Consider the following 22842-nt stretch of genomic DNA (forward strand, 5'->3'; position numbering starts at 1 on the left):
CATAGCTAAATCAGTAAGGCCACGAAGATAATCTCAATAGAATCCTCCACAGAGATGCTCTGGAAAGTTTTCCGGAGGTACTTGGCAATCCTCTGCCATCGAACACTGTCCCATGCCATTCTGCAATCATTTGTGCAGGGACAAAAGAGACACATAAGTGGGCTGTATATGGAGCATGACCCTAGCTGCAAGCATCTAGTAATTGAGCCCTGGTTTTCCTCTTTACTCTCAGCAGTGAGAAGTTTGCTAGAATGATCCCCACCTGTGGAGAAATGTGGGATCATTTCAGAATGAGTTCCCTGCAAAATTGCACTGAAAGCCTGCAAAAACTATTTTCTTTTTTCCATATGCATACCCTCCACTCTCAACACTCTCCATGCTTTGGGAGCTTACAGAGATATCTGCCTTTCAAGAGTCTGCGAGAAAGTGATTGGTATGTTGCAAAAAGTGCTTGTAAATGAAATATTTTAATGTTGAGCTGTAATTTAACAATCCCTCTTTTGTGCATTGTGCTTTACAGTAAATAGGTTCAAAACATGCAGATTAAAAAAAGAGGCTAAGATGCACCAGAGAGGATACGGTTAGAATGGTAGTACACCGCACCTCTGCAGAGACAAAGAGACAAGAGGAGTGCTGGGAGGCAGAAAGACAGGACAGAAAGGAGAATCAAGCATTTGCTAGAGACGCCACTGACGGGATGATGAAGGTCACAGAGCAACAAACCGAGATGCTCAAATCTTTAATCAAGCTGCAGAATGAGACGAGCCAAGAGTACCTGAAAATAAGTGCATCATGCACCTTTTCAGCCCATCCTGTGTTGAAGTCCGTGAAACACCAATGGTGATCCACGAGCGCCTATAACAACATGGAGAAGCATCACTTCCTGTTGCTGTATGCTGTGGCAAAATGGTCTGGTGCTAAAACTGGAATGTGTGTACCATCTATTGCTTCCCCCTAGTTAGGAAAGCCCCGCTCTGCAAAGTCATCCATTATTTCATGTACGTTTCCCAGCATCACAGTCCTTCATAGCAGAATGTGATATATTGCCCTGCACACGTGTAGTAGGTACAGCCCCAACAGTAGAATTGCTCACTTCAAATTGATTTGCAACTGACCAGTAGCAATCAGGAGGAGTCATCTTCCAAAGAGCAATTGTCACAAGCCTCTCTATCAAGGTCAGACCTCATCCTGGTGTCCTTGTGCTGCACACTGGATGCCAGCCCAGCACACAGCTCGAGGAAAATTGTTACACATCTTAAATTTCTGTAGCCACTGCTCTTCATCCCACACCTGAATGATAATGCAATCCCACCAATCAATGCTTGTTTCCCTAGCCCCCCGCACTCCCCCAAAAAACCCTGATGGATTATTCTATGCAGCTGCTACTGCAAATGCCAAAAGCAATGCCAAGTTGCTGCTGTCCATATCACGCAGAATGTAACATGTCTGAGAGTCTTCCTCTGCCAGTAACTTCAAGATTAACTGTGTTGCCATGCATGTTGTCCTCATGGCACATCTACACAACAGGGCTAAAGCCAAAATAAGCTATGAAATACTGCACAAGTTGAAATAGCTTATTTTGGCTTTTGGCACTGTCTACAAAGTAGGAAGTCCAAGGCAGAGGGGTTACAGGAATCAGAGTAAGAAGTCCTCCTGCTCAACATTATTTTGACGTAACTCTTTGTAGTACACATGCAGACTATGTTATTTTGGAACAAAGTCAGTTATTCTGAAATAGCATTGCTATGTAGATGTACCCTTAGAGAACAGGAGAGAAGTGTGGGATCCATCCTCTCTTACTGCAGATGCTGGCGTGTACAGCAAAGAATGGTAGTTGGAAAAAATGGTGGGAAAAAAAGCTGGAAACCACTGGAGGGCTAGGACACTAAGCAGTGCCCGATGAAATGTTCTGCATGGTCCCAAAATGACCATGCTCTGTAACTCATTCCCACAACATCTAGCAACAGACGGTGCCACCAGGCACTATGAGATATATATCCATGGTACATTTCTCATGCCGTTTATGAGGGAGATCGCAATGTGGGCGCAATCTGTTAGCAGAGGAGGCAAGTATGAACATGATTTGGCAACTTTGCTGATGTCAATTTTTCCATGTTGATATTAATTTAAAAAAAAAATCAAAATTTTGTAATGCAGTTGTGACCTTAAAGTCAATGTATCTAAAATTACTTTTAACATCCTCTCTCCCAGACTGATAAGATTTGAAATTGACAGAGTCATTTTAAAATATAAATGTTGGCAAATACACTGCATAAATGGACAGCACAGTTCTCAACAGAAGATCCACAGTACCATAGGAGTATCTGGCCCAAACTAGATTCTAATTTTAAACTTAGTCTGTGGTAGCAGTTATGAACACAGCAGAAGACTTGTCTCTAAACAGTTATATTCTCACCTGGGTAAAATACATCCTTGAAGAGTTAGACCCCAGTAATTTGCTCTCTATATGTTGCTGAACACACTCTAGAATACTGTCTTCATGAAGAAAATGGACTTCATGCTTTGTAGGATGCACATTCACATCTACATTCTGAGGGGCTATTTCCAGGCTGCAAAACATTTTAAAGGAAATGTAACCTAAAATATCCCACTGACTGAGGGCTGTATGTGAATGCACTCAGCACGAGATCTCTGCCAAGACTTCCTTCCTGAAGAGTTTTCCTCACATGCTCACTCGGAGGCCTGCAAGAGCCTTTTTGCTCTCTGCTATCTCTTAGCAAGAAGAAAGAATGATAGATGGCGTTTTGGATAGAACAAATGAGTGTTCCCTATTGCTCTTGCTGCAGAAAAAAGAGAGTCACGGAGCCTGATTTTTAGAGCTGAAAACCCACAAATCCAATACACTGCAGCTGGAGTTGTGGTGCACAACACTTCTGAAGAAACAAGCCTTTCCTTTGGTGTTTTGGCCTTGCTAATCTATAAAGGATGAAAGGAATACATTTGCATGTATTACCAGTTTAAAAATGTCCCATTCTGTTGCTTAAAGACCACCTTACCTGTCCTAATCCCCTTTATCCAGCTGTTGATGACTCTGACTAGCCCTACAAGACAGGCATTAAAAGTTAAGGACTTTCCTACGCTACTGCATAAGTCAAGGTACAGTAAACTCCTCACTTAATGTTGTAGTTCTGTTCCTGAAAAATGCTACTTTAAGCAAAACTATATTAAGTTAATTCAATTTCCCTATAAGAATTAATGTAACTAGGAGGTTGGGTTCCAGGGATATGTTTTCAGCAGACAAAAGACATTATTTACATATGCAGCATAAGTATGAAACAATGTAATATGGTACACAGCAATGATGACTGTGAAGCTTGATTGAAGTGGAAAAGTCAGAGGGTAGAATATTTCCCAGGAAAGTCATGTTACTAAATGAAGACTCAGTGGAATGCTAGTTTGTCAAGGGTTAACGTACCCTCACAATCTAGAGGCAGCATAGACTCAGGCAGGAGGGAGGAAACACAAATGCATGGCAGTAGTTGCAAACACTTCCCTGCAGAAACTGAACATTATGAACCCCACATTATCCCACTGGAGCGCACCATTCCCCCCTCTGGATGGCGCATATATTGTTGCACAGTGCCAGGGGGCGGAGGAGGGGATCTCACACACAGATGCACACATAGTGTTTGTGTGTGGGTGACATAGAAAGAGGCAGAGATGTGCATTGCCTCTTTAAATACACTTCAAGTACATTGCCCTTTTAAAAACAGTTCTGTAGATCAGGAAGTTCAGGACTAAAGAATCTATAGCTGTTAAATCCTGCTTTTTGGAGACAGAGTATGGAGTGGGGGAGGAGGGACATCCTGACATCAGCATCCCCCACCCCCTACAGCACAGCAAGCAGGAGGCTCCCAGGAGCAGCTTCAAGGCAGAGAGCAGGAGCAGCACAGCAGTGGGGTAAGGAGCAGCTAAACTGCAGCTACCCAGCCACATACTTTTCAGAGGACTTGGGGGGAGCTAATGGGGGACTGCCAGCCCACCCTGGTTACAAACCCCCAAAAGGACAGATTGTTTTTCCAGAAAATCCTGAAAACAGCGGACAAAGCACAATGCCAAATGATGTTATAAGGGAGCATTACACAACTTTAAATGAGTGTGTGCTCTGATAAAGTTGTTTAGTTTTTACACGGCTTAACAGGACGACGTTAAGTGAGGAGTTAGAGTAATTTATGTCGCTGACGGGTGTGAAAAAAATACCACCCATGAGTGATGTTAGTTACATCGACTGAAAGTACTATCTACACAGTGTTCTCAATGGGATGCTCTACCCTGTTGACATGACATACATCTTCAACCAATGTGCTACATCAGCACAACTGCATCAATGCAGCTTTACCAAGGTAGTGTAGCAGCGAAGACAAGTCCTAAGGCTTTTTATTACTTTACCTTAAGTACAGGAATGGATGTGTACTTTTTGGCAAATAAGCAGCATACACAGTCTCTATAGCTTTCCTCAGAGCAGTTGACTCCACCAGTCGATCTGGAATGAAGAATATAAGAGGGGAAACCATAAGAAATGTGCTTATTCAAACAGCGTATTTGAACACACTGTATGCTGCATAAGGATCCACTTGTAGCCCAAACTTCATGCTACACAAGAGTCTGAAATATTTTCCTGTAGCATCTATTCGCATAGAGTCTAAGCACTGATAGAAATCCATCAAAGTTAAAAATTGCTCCATAAGGTAATTTTGGTCACTTACTCTTCCATCCTTGCTCTTCCCTAGTCCTCATAGGATATGATCAGTTCCCCCTGCTTCCCCCCGCCCCATATAATTTTTTAATCTGTTACAAATAGTGAAATTTCAACGTGTATTTCAGTTTCAATAATTAGACTTTTCATCTAATGTTGTCGCTTTCCAATTCTCATGCAGTAGCATATTCATCTGTGCACTGGGCGAGCACAAGTGGGACTGCACAAGTTAAAGGGAAACACAGGACAAGCTCTTCACTTTAGTAACCTTCATGCAGCAGGATATCAAGATATATCAGGTCCCTAACATTTTCTTCTAAAAGCAATCCTCTTGGTGACCATACACATGACTTTATGAGAGGATCAATGCAAGAGCTAAAAGTATTCTGACTTTTTTGCAATGTAAACTTTTTGGAGAACACTCAAACCTGATCTTTTGTGCAACTATCTTTTGAGTTGTGTCTATAGCCTGCAGCACAAGCCTGAAGCACAAACAATGGTAACTCCTATAAAGCAATTGCCAGTTAGCCTGTGAAAGGAGATAAGGCTGTTGCTTGTTCTGGTCATTAGGGAAGATAGTTTAAATCAGTGAGGGATAACATAGGCCAACTCAGTGGGCCACAAGATTGCCATAACCAAGAGACAGTCTCCAGGATAGGGTAGTTGTACTCGTGTATCTAGAATTTGCTGGGTGTGCCGACTAAACCATAGCAGTGCTTTCGATGCAAAGGGAGTGCAGGGCTTTCTGTCAATGTTGTGTGCAATCAGCACAGACCTCACTTCACATGCTCTTGCTTTAAGTCCATGCCATTTTGTAACAACAGTAGGAAAAAACCTATGCAGACAAAAATCAGCATATCTGGCAACCCTGTGTGTGGGCAATGGTAAATGAAATATCTTGTGGGCAACACATAGAACCCCAAAGGGCCACATGTAGCCCCTGGGCCATAAGCTGCCCACCACTGATTTAAATGCTTGTGCAAGACACTGAATCAGTTACTGACTGAAATGAAAATTTGCTAAAAGTGGAGATCTGGAAGCTATCACAGCTAAACATTATTACAAAGCACTTCTACAGCATTTTCAAAGAAACTCAAAGCATTTTATAATGATTAAGCCTCAATACTTTAGTTGTGTTACAATTACATTTTTTTACAGCTAGGAACACTGAAGCACAGATAAGCTGACGTTTAGCCAACTTTCCATGTCACGAAGTCTGCAGTAAAAACAAAAATACACACCTATTCCCCCTTCTCTCCCCAGGGCTACACTAAGATGTAGGCACTGTAGGCCTTTATTTTAGGTACCAGTTCCTGGTGTCAGAATTCCACCCCCACTTTTTTTAAGTAAACAACCGATGTAGTGATAGAAAATAATAACTCAAAACTGCCCCCATACATCCTAATGCAGCGTTAAATCCATAATTCCACTGTGGTGGATGGCCCTGCCAACACTATCCCAGAAGAGGATTCTGTGTATGACAGGAGGAAAAAAGTGCAGCAGACCTAGTCTGCCCACACACCCCAGCAGATAAACGCCAGTTCAGGAATAAGCACTGAGGAAGCTTCCCTGCAGCCGGGAGGGCAGGGAGGAGAAGAGTGAGAAAAAGCTATTATTGCTCCTTAAAAAAGGTCCCTGCTCTACCTGTCTGGGTGGAGGAGGCTATGGCAAGTGGGGGTAAGGCAGAAGAACAGAGAATTCGGGCAGTGGTTTGTACAGATTTCTTTAGTCTGGCCCAGGCTCCAGCCTCTCTATGACACTTCAGATCACAAAACACTGCAGGCTGGTAAACATTGGTTTGATTTCTGCTTCCCTGCTTAATACAAGATTTCACCAATGGCAGAATTTAGCTTTTAATGTAAGTTTCAAAAAAGTGCATGTTCAGAGCCTTGATCCTGCTGTTCTTTAGAAAGAAATGGATGTACACTCTGCTCAAAGTTATGCAAAAAGAAAAAATCTTTACAAACTATATATTTTTTGCACTTACGATTTATGAAGAGTAAAAATATGCACTTCTTCACTGAGTAGTTTGCATTCGTTACGTAGCCTTTCATTTTAAAGGCCAGCTTTCCATCTTCACAGCCCACTTCTATCAATTCTCTGTCCACAATTTTTATTTTGAAAAAGAATACAGGAAAATACATGTTGTGCAAAGATTGTATTGGCATGAGTTTAAGACAGTTATATTACTTACAAGAAGAAATACACCAATATGATTTTGGTTATAGAGAGAGACAAGGTGAGTGAGGTAGTATCTTTTATTGAACCAATTTCTATAGGTAAGAGAACTTTCAAGCTTATACAGTGCTCTTCTGATCTTGGAAATATACTCAGTGTCAAAGCTAAATATAAGGCAGAGAAGATTGTTTAATAAATGTAATCAGATGTGCACCCCAAATACACTGTGATGGGGTGCAGTCACAGAAGACCCCTTGGAGTTGCTTCTCAATGTGCTGATAAAACCACTGGCATTTGCTTCCTTGCTCTCTGGGGCTTCTCACTACCCTGTCCTGATGGGCCAGCTATCAAGGTCTCCCCCAGCCAAGGAACAGCTGTTACATTATCAATGGCAACCATGAAATTCAGTTCTCACAGTTTAAGGCTCATGTTACTGGCACTGAGAGACCAACAGAGAATTTAAAATTATCACTGGATCCATAACTGCTCTTCCTGAAACTATGACCCATATACCTTTTCAGTCTCCACATTTATCTGATCTAAATTAAGGGTGGGAAGTTGGTAAAGAGTGGAGTGCTTAAACATCTCCTTAGGTCTTAAAATATATTAGTCTACATCACAGTTGTAAAATTCTCATAGGACAGTTAACTCCTCTGTACACCTACTAAGCCTTGGTTATATTATTATTATAGCTGCCTTGAAAGGAGTTCATGTGATTTTTAGTCACGCAGTCAGTTTGATTCCTTAGCCATAACTTCTGATTTTAGTAAAAGAATCCAACTGACTTTTCCATCAGTGTTGGCAAAAATTCAAGAGTTGGCAACAAAGCATTCTGCAACACTGTTCTATGAAATGCATTAAATTAAGCATTTTATGGGAAGAGAGACTTCCTACAACTACTGAGAGACTTTCTGGCATAAGAATTTTTATAACCTTTTGTGATTTCTTCAATAATAGCTCTAATTCAAATTTATGAATCACTCTATAAAATAGATTTAAGAGTTCAGAAAAGCACATCTGAAGGAATTACTACTTCTAACATGTAACAGGAGGAAATTCACCACAGTAGGAGGTGGCCAGGAACTTCTAGATGGTAACTGGGACAGATTATCCCCTATATCAGCATTTAGAAGATTATCTCCAGCTACAGACTGTTCCCTTTCTGCACATTGGGAGGAAGATCAGACACTTGTGTGGCAATATTTCTAGTTCCCTCTGTCCCTGGTTCTTGGATATATAAAAAGATGCTTCTGTGAGGTTGGGAGAACCGTGCAATATGCATAATTCTTTCTCCATTTTCACTAAACCTGAAGGGAATTTGCTGAAAGATTAATGCAGTTTAAGGCCGCTTCACTGTGAAACTCTTCTTGGGCAGGTCAGTGGATACGAAGAGTATGACTACACGGCAAATACCTGCTGCTGCCCAACTTAGACTCACAGGGCTTGAGCTGCAGGTTTTTTGGGTGGGTGAGGAGGGAGAGTTCTGTGTTTCCAGGCTTGGGCTGAAATTCAAACAGCCCCAGAACAACCCCATGAATGAGTTGGTTGACACAAGCCAGCTGAAACTTTTTCTTTCCCGTGAAGCAATACCTTGTTATTTTATCGTATCTTAAATTGCACAGTATGCGGTCTCAAGAACTATATTCATTCGCACCCTATTACTATGAAATAATCTCATAATCACAGAGGTTTAATTATTTATTTTAAACAGAAATACAAAATAAGATTTCATTTAAAAAAAAATGTTATGGTCAACACACCTGCTAACAGCATTTCCAAAAATGGACCTAATATTGTCCACTGTTGAAGCATTCGATAGAGTTCTAACATCTGCCATCGTATCACCTTGCTAAAATTGAGAAAATAAATTAGTGTCACTAAGTTTACAAATAATTATTTAATAGATTTCTAAAACTTCAAATACGACCTCAAGACATTTTCTACTGAGTTTACTAACCGAACAGAAGACAAACTAATTTTTTGTTTTGCCTGAAGTTTGGGTTTTCCAGGGGGGGGGCGGTTGCTTTTTAAAAAGAGTCTGTGGATATTTATGCAAAGAGAAAATGAAGTCAGATATACAACGGGCACTTTTGCTGGCTTAGCACCATCAGATAGGGATATGTTAGCAAAACCCCAAGGGTACATACAGATACACCAGCAAGAAAGTGCCCTGTGAGCATAGCTTACTTCACTTGCCTAACCAATACAAAAGCACTTTTATCAGTATAAATTGCATCTACACTAGGGAGGGAATTGCAGGTATAATTATAACAACAACATGTAAGTGCCTGAATGTATGGTGGCAAGATATGAGAATACTATGTAATTGCTCCAGTACAAGTTTGAAGAGTAACAGTCTTTTCATGAGAAAATTTCTACTGAATATACAAAATGTAGTTTATTCATTTGTCAAACAATACATTAACAGCAGTAAAATCTTTGGTTCTTAAATTACTGAGGTACTTTTGAATATATTACCCCAAGTTCTCTTTTCTAAAATGAGGTAGGCCCTTAAAAGTTTAAATCTCACTGTAACCCACGCCTTATTACAAGTGAAGGAGAGTTAGGCTACTATGTGCCTATGTGACTTTTAAAAAGAGGTTTAGGGCTCCTGTGTCACTTACGGGTTTTTTGGTTACCTTCTATTTTGTTTGCAAATGATACAGAGAGAAACATAAGTCTTTGGTCCAAAATAGCCTGAACTTGATGACCTTCTAGGCATGCGATAGAAGGATTTGACAGGATTTTTACAGAAAGGCAAATGAATGTTTCCAAAACACCACAAATCTGGAAAGAAGCTTTTTTGTTATTGATTGGCTAGCTGGCAGGCTAACCAAGTTGAGTTTTGCTCTTATTAAGGATGTTAAATTACAGCTACCTAGCTAATCAGATAGTTGATACAACTATACTATTAGTCGATAGGACTGCTCTGCAGAGGGGGTAGCTCCAGAAGCTGGCTCATAAGCAGGTGTGTAATAATCTCTCCCCCATCCCCTATTTTCCCCTCTCACTTCACTGCCAATGAAGGTGTTTCATTGTAACGCTTTACAGAGATTGGTTTACACCCTGGTAGAGTCCCTCTTACCATCCCTTTCCGCACACGGGAAACTCACCCCGACAAGGAGAGGCTTTTCCCCAGAGATAGGCCTCTACTACGGTATATGCCCTGAGAGAGGGGGCTGAGACCGAAACCCAGGACCTGAGAAGGGGGACGCACCCCACATAAGGGGCGAACCCCCTGACGGGGGGAAAAAGGAAAGGAAACTGGGATTTATGCTTACTGGAAACTAACCCCAATAAACAGTGAATTGTTTGCATCTCTAGATTTCTGGTATTGCTGTTCTCTGTTCACATGAGAATGACCAAGGAAGTGAGAAGATGAAGGGATAAGTCTTCCAACAGTAGTTTTATCTAGTTTCCAGATAAAGAAAAACACCTCACAGACTATTCTCATTACAAAACCTATGACATACGGTCAGCCCCCTTATTTGTGATATAAATGTGTGAAGTTACAAAGTTCTACATACCTTTTTAACTGAAAAACTAATGCCTGAGTTGTGGATGGCATACCTGAAAAACAAGTACAGAACAAAACTTCAGTACATAAAAGAATAAGTGATAATTTGTCCCTCACCCTACTAAAGCAGTTAACAAGCAAGTCTACGTGAACAAATAATTATATTTGTGATACGGCAACAGATAGATTCTTTAGTTTAAAATATCACACAATCCATTGTCTACAGCCAAGCACTAAGGTACAACTGCTTTTGCTCCAACCCCTCAGACAAAGACCAACATCTACAAGATCTTCACCAAGCATTCTTGAAACTACGATACCCACAAGAGGAAGCGAGGCAACAGATTAACAGAGCCAGACATGTACCCAGAAGCCTCCTACTACAGGACAAGCCCAAGACAGACACCAACAGAACACCACTGGCCATCATCTACAGTCTTCAGCTAAAACCTCTCCAACGCATCATCAGTGATCTACAACCCATCCTGGACAATGATCCCTCACTTTCACAGGCCTTGGGAGGCAGGCCAGTCCTTGCCCACTGACAACCCGCCAACCTGAAGCAAATTCTCACCAACAACTAAACATCGCACCACAGTAACTCTAACTCAGGAACCAATCCATGCAACAAACCTTGGTGACAACTCTGCCCACATATCTACACCAGCGACACCATCACAGGACCTAACCAGATCAGCCACACCATCACTGGTTCATTCACCTGCACATATACCAATGTAATATACACCATCATGTGCCAGCAATGCCCTGCTGCTATATACACATCGGCCTAACTGGACAGTCCATACATAAAAGAATAAATGAACACAAATCAGATATTAGTAATGGCAATATACAAAAACCTGTAGGAGAACACTTCAGTCTCCCTGGACACACAGTAGCCATCCTGCAGCAAAAAAAACTTCAAGACCAGACTTCAAAGAACAACTGCTGAGCTACAGTTCATCTGCAAATTTGACACCATCAGTTTAGGATTAAACAAAGCCTGTGAATGGCTAGCCAACTACAAAAGCAGTTTCTCCTCTCTTGCTGTTCACACCTCCAGATCAGTTGCTAGAAGTGGATCTCACCTTCCCTGACTGAATTAATCTCATTATCTCTAGCCTTATTCTGTCCTGCATATTTATACCTGCCTCTGGAAATTTCCACTACATGCATCTGACAAAGTGGGTCTTTGCCCACGAAAGCTTATGCTCCAATACATCTGTTAGTCTATAAGGTGCCACAGGACTCCTTGTTGCTTTTTTAGTTTAAAAGAAATTCAATTCAAATCAGCCGTTATATGAGATGGCAACAGTTTGCTATTACCTGACCCACACTATGTAGAGGAAATCATGATCTTTTTAGAAGTTAAATCAGTGTATCATTTCTAGGCGAAGTCTAAAACTTTCATATGTCAGACAGCCTGGTATGGCATAAAGAAGAACAGCAAAAGTTCCATTATACCCTTTGTGGTTTTTTCAGTACAAAGGACTAAACTCTGTTTCTGGGAGAGGAAGAAGAAAATTGGCTGACTTGTTCAGTTATCCCTGGCAAGGTAAGAATCCCACTGCATTTCACAATTGGCCAAACCATGAGGTCCCTCCTTACTTTTCACTCTGACTTGGCTTTAATGCGAGTTCACTCGTGTAAGGATTTCACAATTCGATTCATTCCAAATTTTGTCAACATGACGACAGCCTGACATCACCATGAAAGCAATGTTCACACTTTCTCTTGTTATTTGGGGTTTCTAATTTATCAAATAGATATGTGGATATAAACTGGGATTGTCCAGCATTAACCAACACAGAAAAACCAATCCAAAAGATAAAACAAGGTAGAGTTCTTTAGTACTTTACCTGCTAACGACTTCTAATATTTTCGCATATTCTTCACTTGGATTTCTTAAGGCTTTCCTCCTTGTGGTTACATTGTAAAATAGATCCTCAACCTGCATTTAAAAAGTGTAAAAAAACAAACAAGATTTACAAAAATAATTTAATTTTAACCAATCTTCTTAACAGAAAATCACCTAAATGGTCTCAGTGTCTTAACTTATAAAACACAAATTATATGTTCTAGCTCTACTCTAGCTGCTTAACATCACCGAACAAAATGTCATTCCAGAGAAAGATAGTAAAGTATAAAAAAAAAAAAAAAAAAAACCCACAACCTGTTGACAACTGTGTTTCTCAAGAAGTAGAGATGTGAAGGTTAACTGATAAGGACCTACAAGTTAAGGTTAATCAAGGATGGAGGAACCACCATGGACTGGGGCTGCTCCAGCAACCTAGCCAGTGCCGCCTGTCTGTGGCAGGACCTGGGTGTCCTGCAGGCAGGAGCTGCTCCAACCGGAATGCCAGAGCAGTCCCTGCTTGTGCGGAAATGCCCAGGCCCACAGCAGACAGGGGCTACTCTGACATCCCGGTCAGTGCAGCCTCTGTCTGCGGCAGGCCCGGGCACTCGGCAAGCATGGGCTGTGCCAACCCAGCAGGAGCTTCCCTGGCCAGGTTGGAGCAGCCCCTGCCTGCAGCCAGAGAGGAGAAGGGGGTAGAGTACTGGATGGATGCCCCCCCCCCCCCTTACTCCCAAATTGGTCAACCAGTTAAATAACATGTTTAATCATTTAGCCAATTAAACAGGATTTTACATCTCTAACAAGAAGGCACAAATTTCACCAATGTTTGGTCATCAGATCAAACAACCACCAAAGAAGGGTTATGAAGTAAAAATCCTTACACTGCAGTTGACAATTACTGATATGGTACTCCCACATTGTATTTTAGTGCCATATAAATTGAGTAATGAGATCCATTGCTCAAGTCCCTTGTGTAAATTGGGCCAACTAGAATAATGAACATCTGAAATTGTCATTAAATTAGCCAATTGATATTATATGTACTATTGGACTCCTAGAGAAACAAACGTTAGGAGGAAGTTCGGTTTCCTGTTATAGGAGTTACTACCACTATTATTCTTATTATTTGTATTAACATGGCACTTAGGAGCCCTCGTCATGGACCAGACTCCATGGCATAAGCCATTGTACAATCACAGAGCATACTCCCTGTCTTAAAGAATTTAAAGTCTAAGTGTAAAGCATGAGACAAATGAGGGATACCGTAGGCCAAGTACAAGGAAACAATGAGACAATTAGTCAGCATGATAGGTAGTGGTCTTAGTACACCAGGGCTGTGTCTACCGGAAATTCATGCCAGTGAAATGCTTAAAATGGAATACTATTCCGTTTTCAGTTTTTCCGGAAAAGGAGCATCTACATTGGCAGGCTGCTTTTCCGGAAAAGCCCTTTTTCCGGAAAAGCGTCTGTGGCCAATGTAGACGCGCTTTTCCGGAAAAGATCCCCGATTGCCATTTTCGCGATCGGGGCATTTTTCCCGGAAAAGACTACTGGGCTGTCTACACTGGTCCTTTTCCGGAACAGTGTTCCGGAATAAGGACTTATGCCCAAGCGGGAGCAGAATAGTTTTTCCGGAATAGCGGATGATTTTGTACAGTAGAGCATCGTTGCTTTTCCGGAAATTCAAGGGCCAGTGTAGACAGCTCGCAGCTTATTCCGGAAAAGTGGCTGATTTTCCGGAATAAGTGGCCCAGTGTAGACACAGCCCAGAAGTTTAATTGTTGTTAAGTGTTTTCTTGGCATAAAAGAAAAAAGTTCCAAAGAGGATTCTGAAGGAGGATAATAAGGTAGATTTACATATGTTCATGGGAAGTTCCTCCCAAGAGTGAGCAGCATGGGAAACAACACAAACTCTACTCTTCCCATACTGCTGCATCTACTGTACAATATCAATCTATGTTTCATGTACTGATTCTTTATTTGACCTAATTATCTAAATAACACAGGAGGCACAACACTGGATTTGGAAGCTAGTGTCCTATTAAGTTTATGATGCAATTTAATATTGCATGGTTTTAAATATGATGCATCTCTCCGATGTTAACATTCAAAGTCCAGACATAACAAAATTAAATATTTCTCCCATGTCACTATACCGGGGTGGGCAATAATTTTTGACGGGGGAGCCTCTTCAGAAATTTTTGAAGTGGCCCCAGAAAGGGTGAGGTCTCGGGCAGAAGGGGCAGGTCCAGGACACTTTTGTGCTTCCCTGCCCACAGACCCAGATTGGTCTGGGGGAGCATATGAAGTCTTTGCCCCTGCTCCCCCACCCCAGAGAGAACCTCCAGATGTTCTGAACAGCTGGCAGTTCCCTCTAGGCGCCCATACCCCTTGCAGTGGGAGGAGACTTCATGCGCTCCCTCCCCCGGTCAATCAGGGCCTAAGGGTGGGGGCACATGAAGTCTGCCCCCCTGCAAGGGAACGCCAGGCTTAGTGTCACCTACCAGCTGAACAGCAGCTGGCGGCTGACTAAGTGCTGAGCCACTTGCAGGGCAGGGGCAGACTTTGTGTGCTCCCCTGCCCCCAAGTCTCTCACTCTCTGCCCTCTGGCACACAGCGCTTAAAGTAAACCACCAGAGTTGACACTAAGTGCTGCATGCTCCTCCATACCTAGGCCGTGATTGGCCTGAGGTCTGGGGGAGCGGCAGGACCTCTGCAGGCTGGATCAACACAAGTGGATTCATAATCCGTGCAATTTGTCTTATAGTCTTGGAACAGATTCTTTGAAGCATATGTTGTGAAATATGTAAAATACTCCATGAAATCACAAAAACTAGAAGATAATTATAAAATACTTTTTTTTAGTCAATGAGACTATAAATGTGCAGTCCAGAAAGACAGAATCAAACTAAATCTTTTGGGGGCAGGGATCATCTTTTTGGTGTATACCTAGCACATCACGTTCCTGGTCTATGACCTTAGCTTGGCTAGGACTATGGTAATAAAAGTAACAAATCACCACCACCACTTACTGTGATCTGAGTCCCCTGGTTTCCAGCACAAGGTTTGGGAGGTGCTTTCGGTTTTCCATCACAATAGCTTGCTCTAATCGAGAAACAAAATAAATAGTTGTCAGATACCAGCATAGTGGGGTCAGGAGTAAGATGGCAGAATAATAAGACATGACTGTTGTGAAAAATCCAGGAGGAGATGGGGGAGCAGTTTCCGAAATAAGTCACTCCAAACAGTATTGAAGTTTCCTTTGTTTTTTCAGATTGATAAAAGTTTTTTTTTTTTTAAACTTCTGTGTCTGACATTTGTTTTCTATTCATATTTCAGATTTTTTTTTTTTTTTTAATACCAGGAATATTAGGTGCCCATATCAGCATTTGAACAAACTTTGTCCATTTTATTTCTTCAAGTTTTTAGAATACTTAATGTGAAAAGAATTACTAATTTGCATGATTAATCATGTTTGTGCATGGTTACATTATTTTTCTTTATACTAGTTGTCATTCTTTCCTTTTTTATTACCAATTAAAAGCTACAATCATATTCTGTTCTCTTACCCATATGCAGTCACACCTCTTTGCTTAGATAACACACACAATCTTCCAAACCCATCCTACAGAGAATAATACTGTAACTTATTCTTTTCTGTTTGAGGTTCAGCTAGCACCCATTCAAGGACCACAGGACAGAACTGTCAGCAAAAGATAAGCACACCTGCCTCGTAAATAGGGTATCTTACAAACCCACACATGCACTCTAGCAACTTAGTTTCACTAACCATGCTCTTTTCATTATTTTTATTAGTTGCACTACTGGAGTATTATGGTCAGGATCTTTGAAAGATGCAATTTCTTTCAATTAGTGAGTGATACAGATTAATCCATTTACGTAGTGTCTGTTTCTAATCCCTATGTATTGTATAAGACAAAGTTATTTCTTGTTAAGAGGAAATACAAGAATTCTAAGACCATGGTGTCCAACACGCTAGCCACTGGCTGTTAGGCTGGTTGAGTGTGGCTAGTTCTCTGTAGCAGTAGCCACTATAGAGACTACTACTTCAGAACTGGCTGGACACCACGGCTCTAAGATTTTCCTTAACTATCCCTTTTTAATATTTTATTGTTATATTCATAACACTGTTTGCAAAAACAAAAAGATGAAAAACTCATACACTTTATTTACTTTTTTACAGTAATGAAACAACATGCTTGCCCTCTAGTGGCCAAATATTATTCTTAAAAATAGACAGCCAATATACATCTCTTTCCAGGTAGAGATGTAAGCGACTAATCGACTTCTGCTTTTGCTTATCGGATAATCAACACACTAGTTGACTAGTGATTAGTCAACTCAGAGTCCCCCACTGGCCCCATGCTCCTTTCAATCTTTGAAATACACAAGAGCCAAGACGGGCTCTTGCTACATTTCAAAGTGGAAGCGCCCTTATCAACTAATTGATTTGTCGATGGAATATTCATCAACTATTTGATTAATCTAATAGTAACATCCCTATTTCCAGGCACAGAATTTATATAACTATTATCACTCTATTAAATTAAAAAACTACTTAATCCAAAAAAACTTTGTATATAAAAATGCCTGTGTTACCTTGAGATGATTTTACAGAAATGTGCTCTCCCCAGGGCAACACCTTGGAGGCTGAGGCCATTACACAATATTGCAGTACTCTTAATTGGTATTAATCTTGGATATTTCGGACCAGTGCTTTGTGATGTACCCTGGATTCCAATAAGCCTTAGGGTGGCATTTAAGGTATCCTAAATAGCTTAAGACCAGGTTGTGCACATGACATTTATTCTGCACATGGATGGAAAAAAATTAGATGGAACATTGGATAGGGGCATGGGTCCAGGAGGCAGGCGATCCCAGGGCAGGAAGGTCAGAGATAAGGGGCAAGGAATGTTGGCTCAGAGGCAGAGGACGAGTGAGGGAGGGGCACATGCCAAGCTGTTTTGGGGAGGCATAGCCTCCTCTAGTGCCTTCTAATCTGGCCCTCCATACAAATTTCCATACCCACTATGGCCATCAGGCCAAAAAAATTGCACAACCCTGCTTTAGTCTTATTACAACTTCCTCCGCAGTGCTCGATTTTATTCTTCTTCCATTTAACCTTTGTATATTGGTAGCCACCAATAAGCCTGAAACTCTCCTTCTCTTTCCCTCTGTCTTGAATGACCATGCTCTCTTTAAAATCACCCTTTCTATGAGTTTATTTGTAACCAAGATATCATACATATTATTAACTCTGCAAAGAAAATAACTGTTTATTACACACACAGTTTTTAGAGATTGAATACACGGCATACCTGTATGCACACTTTGCATCAGCAGTTTTAGTTGTGACAGTAACATGGGCAACATGGCTTATGCTAGCCAATGCCTATAGGGGGAAAAATGAACTTTTATAAACCTCATGGAAGGAAATATTAATTTTGAAATTAATACATCTACAATGGTAGCAATTAAAACAGATATTTACTATTTGTAAGTAATTCATGTTACTGTGATATTCACTGTTTGTTTCTTCCAAGTGACATACGGCATGTCAACATTTTAATAGCAAATGCAGGATAGACTAAGTATTAACACAGAATCACTAACACCGATACAATTAAAGGCATGACAATTGTGAATACAATTTTCCTTTCAAGGACTGTACTCAGAAGTAGCTGTTTACCTTTAATTTTCTTTTTTAAATGAAAACTGAAACACTTATAAAAAAAAATTAAGGGCTGAAGAGTTCCTATCCTGTATTGTCTAGGTTTCTGACAAGAGATCTCTGCCAATGTAGCCCATAAGGTTAAGTTGCTAACCTGATAAAAAATATAAAATGCTTCTTTCCTGGATTGAGTTATACTAATTTGTTATAGCCTGCTGTCATTAAATATGTTCAGAGGCTGTGTTTTATTCATCACAATCATTCATAGTTATCCATTGTATTTAGCTGTATAAACCTGCAGGCTGGTTTCCTTTATGATTAGCTAAGGCAAATCAGTATAGGTACTTATTACCTATGACATAGATAAGAAAGGCCTACTGGTTGCCTCTTGACTTTGAGGGCCTGAATGGGGGAACCAATCCTGTTTATATGGTGTCTCTGGTCGGTAACCGCAGGGTACAACACAGAATAAAGTTATAAGTAAGGCCATCAGTAAACTTTGAGAGAAATAATCCTTATTAATAAATAGGAATAACTGTCATAATATATTAACCTATAGAGTAAATGTACGTGAAGATTTATTAGGATGAAGAAATAAGATTGGACATTGTAGACTGGGCCAGAATTATGCAGCGCCAGGGCCCTATAAAATTACCATGCTAAGAATCGCATAGGGTCATTTGTTCACTTGTCAGCTTTTTCAATCAAGCTATTAATTCAACTTTGCAGTATAACTTAAGACACTCAACACTCTACCTGTGTGAGCCATCAGATTCATGCAGCATGCCGGAGATGAAGCTAATCCTCCGTCTCTTACGACCAGGTCTAGAATGGATGGGTTTGAGTATGCTAAACTTAGTAGTTCATTGCCATAGAAAAGTACCACAAGGAGTCATTGAATTATTGCCTTGTAACCCTAGGTTTCATATCATTTGTTATTATTTCATTTACTTTAATAAAAGTTTTAACAAACTGTTACTGTCCTCAGTTTAAGCGTCCTTGCTATGCATCCCAAGAGTCTTGTTCTGAGTTAGTGCACTCTGTAGCCTGAATTGGGATAAGAATCTAAATATCTTCTGGTCATATGCAGCCAGTGGGGAGTCATGATCTCTAGTCCATAAGTTACGATCAACACCAAACAGAAAAAAAACAAACCTTAAATTTCAAAACATTATTTAAAATGTAAAATGTTGTTTCAAGTCATGTTAACACACTGTATAGCAAAAAGGGCATACATTCATACCTACCTCTCCACCTTTTCAGGTCACCTTGAAAATTACCAAGAAATGTGTTTTGAAAACATGACACACATTTTTATATATTTGCCACTACAACAGGATGTCTTTTTTCTTTTGCTGATTTCAAAACTTCTAATTTTATTGTATTATTTTGTGTGAGATTGAAAGAGAAGGCTAAACAATAGCTCTTCCAAAAAACTGGGATTAGAAAAAGCTAATTAAAGTCAAGAATAGCTTTCAATTTTCTTAAAGAAACTACTAAATTTTGCAGCCAGTTGGCAAAGAGGAAGATCTATCTATGAATCCATTTAAACACATACTATAGGAGAAAGTGGATACCAAAGAGAACCAGTTTTAAGCTTTCAGGATAAGCTTAACTTGCTTGCAAGTACATAACGTGGCTCAAAGGAAATATTCCCTCTAATATTTTTCCATCCATGTGCAGAATAAATTGTATGTGCGCCACCAGTAGAAACACGTGCTGTCAGCTGTGGGTGCTCCCATAATCATCGGGGCAGCATCTGAATCTTTCCTGAGTGCCTGCCCAAGCACACAGTTTATAGTGGACAGTGATCAACAGATAGCCACAAACTTGGCTTTTTCTGTCTCACTCCCTTTCAATTTCTACAGCAGTCAGAACTCTAAGATCTCAGAGATTACAGTGTGTAAATTTTAATTATTATTTCTTCCTTTGCACAGAAGTATGCTCCCTTGTGCTTAAATATCAATGAAAGAAGAGGACCAGAGTGACCCCAAAAACTAACCTTCACCAGATTACTCCAACGGACACCCCCCTTAGTTAACACACACTTCCCAGCTTCACATCACCCATACTCAGTGCGAAGATGTAATCTCATAAGCAAGGCTCGCCGAACCACGGCAAGTCCCACTTGCCAGCCGCACTGTCCAGCGATCTGCGCATGCGCAGATCGCCCAAACCCGGCTCTTCTGGGTTACAATCTACTCGCCACGGGTGAGTAGACTGTATTATTTGTCAAGCCCTGCTCATAAGAAATTCCATCTTATAAAAATGACTACAGGAATCAGAAATTAACCACATGCTTATAAAAGCATAGTGGCAATGAACAAGCTATTAACCAGAAACTTACCTCTCCCCTAAACCCATATGTAGAAATACTAGCCAGGTCTTCAAATTTTTGCAATTTGCTTGTAGTGAATCTCTCACATACGATATCTAAATCTTCTTTCTATATGAAAAAGGCAGACAAAGATTAGAAATTCATTTGTAGTTCCACAGTTTTTTAGGGCAGGGAAAAATCATCATTAATATATCACAATAAAGTTCATGAATAAGTGCTACACCACCTTGTACCTGTCCAATAGGTTTACTTACCCTGATTCCACATCCATTATCCTGGATCTGAATGAGTTTTAGACCTCCCTCCTTAATGGTCACCTGAATGCTGGTAGATTTAGCATCCAAACTGCAAAAAGCAAAGCATCTCAGTGCTGGGTCAAATGCCATTTGCCTTCAAAGAAATCTAGTCTACAATTTTACTGCAATATGTGTTTTGCCCCCCCTTCCTCGTAACAATCACTACTAGGGATGAAAGAAGGCCCTAAAAACAGTAACCATGTAAAAAACTAGTAGTTACACAGCAGGGGTGTTAAAAATCAAGGGTTTTTTTTTTTTTTGTAAATGGGTAATCATGAGAGCCAATACATGCAGGGAGCCATCTGACCTCTATATCAGAGGAAGCAGAACAGCTGAGGGCAGACTGGGAGCTGGATCTCCCAACAGGGAACCTGCTTAAAAGCCAGCCCGCCCGCCCACACACTCTCTGCAGTGAAGGTTCAGCAATGAGCCCAGACTCGGCAGTTAGCCGTTTACACACGTGCTCCGCCGTATCCCTAGCACACAGTTAACCTGGAGATGCCCGGGTGCGAGCCGGGAGGGGAAGACGATGCAGGGGGGCTGCCCCACACGGCCAGTGGGCGCCCGCGGAGCAGCACGTGCCGGGAGCAGGGAGGATGACACTTGCCAGTTAACCGGAGAAACTCCGACGCGCTGCGCGACTCACCTTTCAGCCCGGCGGCGCTGAGGGCGCTTGGGGGGGCCGCGGCATCCGCCTCCGCCATGGCTCCCCCCGCGCCCCTCTGCAGCCAGGCCACAGGCGGGCAAAGACACCGCCCGCCGGTTCCTTCTCCCCTCCCCGCGCCACACGCGCCGCGCTGCAAGGCCTGTCCGAGCCCAGGGCAGCACCGGGGCGGGGGTCCCCCTCAGAGCGGCCGTTGGGCGCCGCTCACAACCGTCCGGCTGCGCGCTCCCGCCACGCGCAACAGCCCCCGGCGGCGGGAGGGGGGGGGGGTCACGGGCCGCCCCGGGCGCGGTACCTGTTCTCCAGCATTTCTTTGATGGCGTTGGCCGGGCGCTGGATGACCTCGCCGGCCGCGATGCGGTTCACGACGACCTCGTCCAGCCGCCGGATCACGCCCGCCATCAGCGCCATCACGCTGGCGTGGGGGGGGGGGGAGGGGGCTAGCGGGAGGCCTGGGGGCGTAGCGGGCGCCCCGTAAAAGTGGGGTCGCGGACACCGCAGACTCGCGCCAAACAGTTGCGAGCCGAGCCTTGGCAGCTGCTGATTGGACGGCGTGGGTGTCAATCGGCGTGGTGCCTAGGTTGGCGACTGTACGGCGGACCCTTGAGTGACGCGACGCGGAACTGCAACTCCCATGGTTCTCTGCGCTATGAGGTGGTGTGGGGCATAATCGGGCGGGGGCTGCGGATACAGGTGTGCGCATGTGGCCTTTTTCTTATTGGCTGTCAGGGAGATCCGAGCGGTTCTGCCTTGCGCAGAGGGTTGTGGGGAATGTAGTTGTAGACCCTGCCAGGGGGCCGAACAGCGCGGGACTGGCTGCTCCACCCTGTCGCTGCTCTGGCAGCATGGGAGGCCTGGCCGTGGGCATGGCATGGCCCTTGGTGACTCCCATAAGTAGTCTGCTGTGCAACTTCAGCTTGGCGTACTACTCAGACCCTGACCCCAAGCAGGTCGGTGCTGCTGTGTGTGTGGAACTGAAGGTTGCAGGGGGAATCATGCATCTTCCAGGAACAGATCAGAGGGAAGTAGTCTGCTGGAGGGGAATGACCAGCTGGAGTGTCCGATCTGCCAGTGGTGTCTGGAAAGCAAGCTGTTACCTACTCCCACTATGTCACCAAACAAGCCAACTACTCCCATTGCAAAAAGGGTAGAGTGGGGAAGGCAGATCAAACCCGCAACCACTTGTGATGAATGGCACTGCTGTGCTTTTCATCTTCTGTGTGGCATATGACGTGGTAAAGCACTGCAAACCATTTGCCAAAGGAACATTTGTGAAGCAGTGTGCCTCTTGTCATTCTCACAGACACACTGACCTTCACTCTCATCTCCCGACCCAACACATAAGTGGGGGGTTGTTGTTACTTTTTTTTACTGCTTGTAAAGTGGGTTATTTTTGGTTTTGGACTGGTCTGTGCATTTCATACTTTTCATTTCTCTCTTGTGCTTAAATGTAATTCTTTGAGTAGCGAGTTTTAAAATGCCTGATTTGTGGTGGCAGGAGTCATTATTCCTGTGGTAATTGCTGCTCCTGGAAGTGGCTGCATGTCCCTGCAGCCCCTGAGAAAGGCAGAGCAGGGCA

General features: G+C 42.3%; 1 protein-coding gene across 3 annotated transcripts in view; it reads right to left on the reverse strand.

The window, feature by feature from the left end:
* MLH1 (mutL homolog 1) overlaps positions 1 to 21890 on the reverse strand; it is a 44667-nt gene extending 22777 nt beyond the window's left edge. Inside the window, exons 1-11 of one of the 3 annotated variants that reach the window (XM_075921790.2) lie at positions 21559 to 21890; positions 20558 to 20648; positions 20313 to 20411; positions 17613 to 17686; positions 15306 to 15378; positions 12275 to 12366; positions 10423 to 10465; positions 8656 to 8744; positions 6705 to 6817; positions 4411 to 4504; positions 2417 to 2570 (exon numbers count right to left, since the gene is read on the reverse strand). In XM_075921790.2, coding sequence (XP_075777905.1) covers positions 2417 to 2570; positions 4411 to 4504; positions 6705 to 6817; positions 8656 to 8744; positions 10423 to 10465; positions 12275 to 12366; positions 15306 to 15378; positions 17613 to 17686; positions 20313 to 20411; positions 20558 to 20648; positions 21559 to 21674 — 1038 coding nt within the window. In that variant the 5' untranslated portion in view covers positions 21675 to 21890. Of the gene's footprint in view, positions 1 to 2416; positions 2571 to 4410; positions 4505 to 6704; positions 6818 to 8655; positions 8745 to 10422; positions 10466 to 12274; positions 12367 to 15305; positions 15379 to 17612; positions 17687 to 20312; positions 20412 to 20557; positions 20649 to 21245; positions 21502 to 21558 lie in introns of those variants that run through there. The other 2 variants (XM_075921791.2, XM_025185134.3) reach the window with 2 other exon arrangements.
* Positions 21891 to 22842: the final 952 nt, after the last annotated feature.

Source organism: Pelodiscus sinensis, chromosome 2 (genome assembly GCF_052426305.1).
Source record: "Pelodiscus sinensis isolate ZL-2025 chromosome 2, ASM5242630v1, whole genome shotgun sequence".
NCBI classification, from domain to species: Eukaryota; Metazoa; Chordata; order Testudines; family Trionychidae; genus Pelodiscus; species Pelodiscus sinensis.